Source organism: Camelina sativa, chromosome 8 (assembly GCF_000633955.1).
Source record: "Camelina sativa cultivar DH55 chromosome 8, Cs, whole genome shotgun sequence".
Classification (NCBI taxonomy): domain Eukaryota; kingdom Viridiplantae; phylum Streptophyta; class Magnoliopsida; order Brassicales; family Brassicaceae; genus Camelina; species Camelina sativa.
The window spans coordinates 24131668-24138421 of record NC_025692.1 but is presented as its reverse complement, the minus strand read 5'-3'; the positions used below and the strand labels follow the sequence as shown (position 1 = coordinate 24138421).

Here is a 6754-nt window from a genome sequence, read left to right as displayed (position 1 = left end):
TGGCTTACACTTATCCTTTGGAAAGGAGCTCACTTATCTTGGGGGAAGATAGACATCTCTCACATGTCCAAACCTCTCAAAGGTCACACGAAACTCTTCTGGTCTGTAAAATCAAACCAAGGAAAACAACAAAATCAGCAAACCAATGGAACCTTGAGAGATAACTGGAATTTTTAACTTAAAACCATAGAAACACCAAAATCAGCAAACCAATGGAACCTTGAGAGATCTGCAAATCCTTTATTCCACAAATCTGATACCCTTCCTGCAAACTCAATCGGAATCTTATAATGAGTAAAGCGAGAGAAACAAAAACAAGGGTACACAAATTCATAGAAGGTTAGCCATCTGCGTCTGCAACAATTGGAATCAACAACACAAACCTATCTAGTAAGATGCAGGGAGGCTTTGTCTGGTAGCACAACTCCACCATCAACCTATCCATAAAAGCAAAGGACCAAGAAGTTTTCATGGTTATTACAACAATGACATGAACTTGCAACAATTAATTGTTGACAATTGGTTTTGGTAACAAAGTGGAGCTGTAAAACTTACAAGCCATTTATTACGAGCGTATAAGACATTGTCCAACATGTTTACAAACAACAAAAAGTAACCCATCCATTCAGATATAATCACATCCACTTTAGGAGTAGGAAGCTCTATCTCTTCAATCTTCCCTGGTCTGCAACAACATAAATAATTGCAATTATACATGGAAGACAACAGCAAACAGCAAGTCCAATAACACAAGCCAGCGCAACACATAACACAAACAAAGAACACACTGAAACCGAGAAAGATGATACAAAGCCTGCAAAGCAACATTGTCAAAAATCAATTCTAGGGAAAAGGTTACCCAGACGCAAACAAAATTCATGGATGTTGAACCAGATTCAAAGAAACATACCAATCAGGAAAAAGAAATAAGTCTTGCTCTGTAATTTTAGATTTTCTTCCCACGGCGAACGATGGGTAGTTTAGATTTCCGGCGGTTCTGAGCTTGCTCGTTTCGCAGGCGTCGTAAAGACTTGGATCGACCCATCTGGTGCAGCTAAAATCAAACGAATGAGATCGGGACCTGCTCCTTTCGCCTTCGGAGATTACGAGAACGACATCGAGAGAGAGAGAAGGAAGAAAAAAAAAAAAATTAAACTCCAATCAACCAAAATTAAAATAAAAACCCTAGATCCCCTTTCATAAACTTACTCGGCGAGATTAATAGAAAGAGACGCCTCCGCCATGCCTTGAAGAGTCACGAGATCTTCATCTGTCGCACCGCACTTTTCCCTCCTCCACCTTTTCCCCACATCGATTACTCTGCCTCTCTAGCCTCCACGACACTCGTTGGCACTCTTTGTACGGTCGATCGTACCCAGCCTTTACCACCATCGTCGACAAGCTCAAACACTTCATCGCAACTTCAATTCGTTCTCTCTCAACTCACTCATGGCTGCTGAGCCAAAATCTTAGCTTCTCGTTACTCTTAACCCTAGGGAGAAAGAAGAAGAAGGTGTGAAGAGGATGAAGAAGAGAAAAGAAGAAGAGAAAATAAGATTTAGATTTTTTAGGGTTCTCGATTGTGAAAGAGAAATATATTTCTTTTTCTTTTTTTTTTTCGAGCCTACATTTTTTAAGTGAAGTGGGAGAAAGACTAACTTTTAGTCTAGTTTTAGAAAGTGTTGGCGAAAAGAGTGATTTTTGGTTTCCCTTATCTATTTTAAAGTGTAGCGTTTAAAAAGTGCTATTACATAGATTTATTTTTAGAATTTTAACAACGATAGCATTTGCGAAAACTGCGCTATAATTTTCTGCTATCAATGCTCATATTTTTTGTAGTGTAATTTTTTTCTAAAAGACTGTCTCCGTTCCAATGTCCATCAAATAGTGATGACATTTGACCAGATAGCATTAATCAAAAGAACTGCATTGTGATGCTCCAACTCCACCACATCACAACAATTTGGTAAAGTGACTGTTTGCCCAAAGAAAGTAGAGCTAAAGAGAGATTCAATATCCATTATAGCACAAATTAAGACATCAAAATACAACACAAAAAAGAAAAAAGAAAAAAAAATGAATTAGGATTGAGGTGGGATGAAGTAAGGGGCAGGGTAAATGGCAGATCTACGAGCCATGCCATACCCACGAACCATGGTATTATCCCAGATATTAACTTTTCCGTAGTCATGGGTGCCCAAGAAATAGATGAAGTTTGGAGATAGGTCATACAAGCTAGCCTGGACACAGAAAGGTTCTCCTTTGTAGGAGAGAAAAATACAGAGATCTCCAATATCAAAAGTCAAGCCAGCCGAATCATCTCCTAATCTCCGGGATATATCGAACACAAAGAAACGCTCTGAAACTACGCACCCGGGTGAGAAGCGTCTTGTGTACCACTTAACCAAAAAAGTTACACCTGTGGGTGAGTCCACCAAGTGTTCGGTCCTGCAATATGGAAGCATCCGGTCCCACTCTGATTGCAGAAACTCGTGTAAGTATGGAATGTACAAGTCGCAGGCTTTGTGTTTTTCTTCTATATCCCAATATCCCGTACGTGAGCATCCAGAACCCAGCATGCAGAACATCTTGTATCTCCTTGAATACATGACTCTGGAGGAGAAGAAGGCTGGATCTTCGACTCTGATGTTGACCCACTCCGAGCTGTCTTTTCGAGCAGGCCTACATAGGCTGAGCTGCGGTCCCAGGAACTTGACGGCCACGATGCAATCACCGTCCTCGGGAGAAGAGGAGGACATGACTACGTTGGTTACCAACTGGGTTTGGCAATGAGGCAGAGTTACGAAAGGAGGTAGTGAGATTCGCTTCGGGTCTGAATCAGAAGCACTCGGGTTTAGGTCATCTTGGAGACATACAACGCCGTCTCTCAAAGTAGCCACCCACCCATGAGATGCTCCTATCGTTCCCGTTGGTTTCATCAAATCCATTGGCACCGTCTTTTCCAAAACCTCTTCCCCACAACCAGGAGTAATAAAATCCTTATGCATATTTTTTTCCAAAACCTTAGTACCACAAGGAGAAGCACTGAAATTACAAATGACGAGTTTGCCGACATCGCCATCTCTTGAAGTAGATCCACAATGTTCGTGGTACAGAACAATTTATGTACGGGGAGAGAAGCTTACATTTACGAGCGGAGGTGGTTGCCTCCTAAGACAAAGCCTGGAGAGAAGCAGAGATCTCATAGTGATATGATTCTTGGTGGAGATAGAAGATATTCAAACTAAAAATCCTAGCTGATAAAAAGAAAAGAAACGCTGGTAATAATGCCCTCCATTAAATAAAATGAGTATTTTCCTTGTCCACCAAGTCTTATATTCTAGGAAACTTAATTACACTTACCTTTGTTGCAATTTCAACAAGTTACACCACTAAATAAGGGTGAAAGCTTTCTCATTAGGCTCAAAGGAGATTTGATGAAAGAATTTGATAGTATGAGAAGCTATAGCAGAGAAATCAAGTTTTGCAGAGGGATAAATATGGCCATGGGTACATCAATCGCAGAATCTAAACCAGGGAGATTAAATCTCGGTTAAGTTTCTGAGAAATTAAAAAAATATCGGTTCAGTATCTAACCAATCCAGTATCTGTGACCGGTTTAATAATTCTTCGATTCCGGAGTCAATTGTTTTCATCTTGTTTGCCCAAATCTGTATTTCTCCAAAGGTAAAAGCTCTCTCTCTCTCATCAATGGCGAAATCAGCGGCGACGGCGGCTTCCTCGCTTGTGCAAAACCTTAGACGATTCATCAAGAAGCCATGGCAGATCACCGGGCCTTGCGCTCACCCTGAATACCTCGAAGCTGTTCCCAAGGCCACCGAGTATCGTCTCCGATGCCCCGCAACGACTGATGGAGAGGCCATCGTGCCTACCTCGGATCCCGAAACCGTATACAACATCGTATACCACGGCCGAGATCAGCGCCGAAACCGTCCACAGATCCGGCGATACCTATTGAAGAAGGACAACGTGGTTCAGATGATGAACGAGAAGAAGACGTTCGACGTCTCCGACTTCCCTAAGGTTTACCTGACTACCACAGTCGAAGAGGATTTGAACACGCGTGGCGGAGGCTACGTCAAATAAACAGGTGATTGGCCACATGAGAGCTAGGGATCAATAAGATTATCAAATGTGTTGTTCGTATTCAATTCATTATTCAAGGATGAAGTTTTGTGGTTGGACTTTGGACCTTTCGGTGTGTATTAGATTTAGTTTCGTGTGGTCATAAGCAAATGGGATAGTAAATGGTTCGTGTGAGGAAGATTTTGGTGTTCTTCAATTAGGTCCTGCACAATTTGTTGAAATAGATTTTAGAGTTAGCATTGAGTTGGAACTAATGGTTTTTGTTGGTATAGTGCATTATGTCCTTCACATTATGTTTGATGTAAGGTTTTCTCGAACTTCTCCCTGATGTTGTTGTTTCCCAGAGAGTATGAGTTGTCATTTTGGTCTTTGACTAGATGAACTTTGTAATGCTCGATTAGTTTTGTTGTGATAATGCTGATATAGTTTTGTAGTAGTATGAAGAAATAGGAAGTTAGGCAATCATACTACCCTTTCAGTGTACTCACAAGCTATTGAATCAGCTAGCTGCTGAGTCCTAACCAGTTAAGATAATGTATCCCTTTTTGTGCTTCAGCCTACACTTTAATACTTGCTGCAACAGTTTAGTACGTCAGATGTTCATGTTGTATCTATCCACTTTACTGCTTTTTTCCCATTTATCCTGACTGAATGTGTTTGTATTTTTTTTTTTGCAGGGTTCTTTCATCATTGTCTTTCTCTTGTAATCTCGTGATGGGCGAAAGACTACGTTTGATATTTCTTTACCGACAAAAAATCTCTCCCTTGTTTGCTTTGTCTAATAAGATTTCTAGTAGCTTTATGAACTACAAAACACTTCATTCTCCTTCAGAATTACCAGATTGTTGTTCAGTCGTATTCCCTATGTTTATGATGAACCCGTGATTGTTTGAAGTTTGAGTGATTTAGAAACGGTTGATAATGTAACGCAAAGAGAAAAAGAGTTAATAGTCTCTGCAGCAGTGACTAAGAGAAGAAGAAGCAGCAGAAACTGTGAAAAGCAATTATGCTACCAAACTGGCAATCTCTACGTTCTCCGTGAATTTTACCCCAAACTACTGTTCCTTCACGCTTTACCTCTTTTGCTTCTGTCTATAGCAAGGTCGTGTCACTGTCTCTCTCTCTCGGTTTGAGCCTTTTGCATGTACTGCTGTACAGATCGAGAACGACGGCTCAGGATTAAAAGAAAAGGAGTAGAGTGTTTAGCAATTTTGGGTCCAAAAATGTCTCTGTGTCTCTCTGTGTCTAGGTGACATGCATACGTCATCATATGCACGTATTCCAACTTTTGGTCTAATTGGGGACACATCGGCGTGCGTGACCAAACTCTAAGAAGAAGTTTCTTTAGCGGTCTCAGAGAATATGGTAAAAGAATAGAACGGTTTAGTTGAAATTGGTTTGTGGTTTTAATTAGTCAAGAAAAATCAGTTCGTAATCATTGGGTTCAGCTAATTAAACCACTATTTTACAATCCAGTTCAATTGTATTAACTGAAAAAATGGTTCATCTTTGACACTATCACTAGTAGTATGAAATAATTGAAACTGGAATCGTTCAGACTAACAAATTTCTAGGAATAATTAAGACGTCCAAAACTATTTTCTTATATATTCATGAATATCGCAGAATCCAACGCACTCAAAGTTAGCAAAATTTGAAACAGAAAGAAACTGAAGTCCCACCATCGTCATTATCGTCATCAACTTAGATCAGCTGACCTTTAGGTCCCAACTAGAGAAACTTCTCATCAGTCTCTGATACATATACGCAGCGATCTGTTTTTACACCTTTTTATATGCAGCTACTAATTTTTCGTAAAGCGTGTGATCCGATAAAAGCGTTTATACTGTATATACTATATAGGAGAAAAGCAAGACAGTTATTGGCGTACAGTGAAATTTAAGCATTTACATTCAAACATAAATTTAATTAGCATTACGGTACGTGGTATTAAAAAGTGGAAATTATACATACTGTAAAAAAAACATGTACTCTTGTTTTCAACCAAAAAAAAAAAAAAAACATGTACTCTTGTGTCTTTTAGTCTTGAACCTTGGTCCATCCTCCATCTAAGACCAACTATATATACTCGCTGTCAATCTAAATGCCTACTAATAAAATGTACTTGTGTATAATATAAAACTAAATTTGGTATTATCTCAGGAAGAAAATCAAAAAGGTAAAAAATCGTAATTTCTACTAGTTTTGGGGCTCACCATTTACTGATTTACGTACTATATAATTGACTTTCTTCTTTAATTAGTTATGTACGAGTTGGTTCTTAGTAACTTCGAACTACAGTTTCGATTTCAAATCTATATTATGAAAGTTGGTCAACTCTCTCTCTATTTTTCTGCCACATCAGCAATGAAAAGAATGCCATATGTTTATCATTTTTTATGTTGCTTCACTGATACTCTTCGTCTTTCTTTGCTTGATTTTCATAGTAACTGATACTTCGGTCCTTTTCGCATTCCTTTGGTTTAGTAACTACTTTTTTATAATATTTCTCACATCCTGCTGTTTTTTTGTAGTGAATGAAGATGTGAAAGATGAAGGTCAACTACAGAGAAAGGAAAACTTGAAGATCAAACATATTCAGAGAATACTCTTTTATATGGCAGGAGTCGTGAATATATAAAGAAAG

The 6754-nt window shown here is 39.0% G+C and overlaps 1 protein-coding gene and 1 long non-coding RNA gene across 3 annotated transcripts; one reads left to right on the top strand and one right to left on the bottom strand.

The window, feature by feature from the left end:
• Window positions 17–1579, bottom strand: LOC104708292. 2 transcript variants are annotated; one of them, XR_754751.2, is made up of 6 exons: window positions 1210–1579; window positions 911–1094; window positions 556–814; window positions 384–437; window positions 220–265; window positions 17–103 (listed from the first exon to the last, which is right to left on the bottom strand). It is a non-coding gene; the product is annotated as an uncharacterized LOC104708292 (long non-coding RNA). The 2 variants fall into 2 exon arrangements; XR_754752.2 differs by having other exon boundaries at window positions 556–685; window positions 1210–1578.
• On the top strand, window positions 3642–5057 carry LOC104708291. The gene is made up of 2 exons (XM_010424839.2): window positions 3642–4111; window positions 4785–5057. The coding sequence occupies exon 1, from the start codon at window positions 3712–3714 to the stop codon at window positions 4105–4107; it is 396 nt and encodes a 131-aa protein (XP_010423141.1). The 5' UTR covers window positions 3642–3711; the 3' UTR covers window positions 4108–4111; window positions 4785–5057.

What these genes read in the sequence shown, in the direction of transcription:
- LOC104708291 (XM_010424839.2), top strand. Translation starts at nt 3,712, where the DNA reads ATGGCGAAATCAGCGGCGACGGCGGCTTCCTCGCTTGTGCAAAACCTT.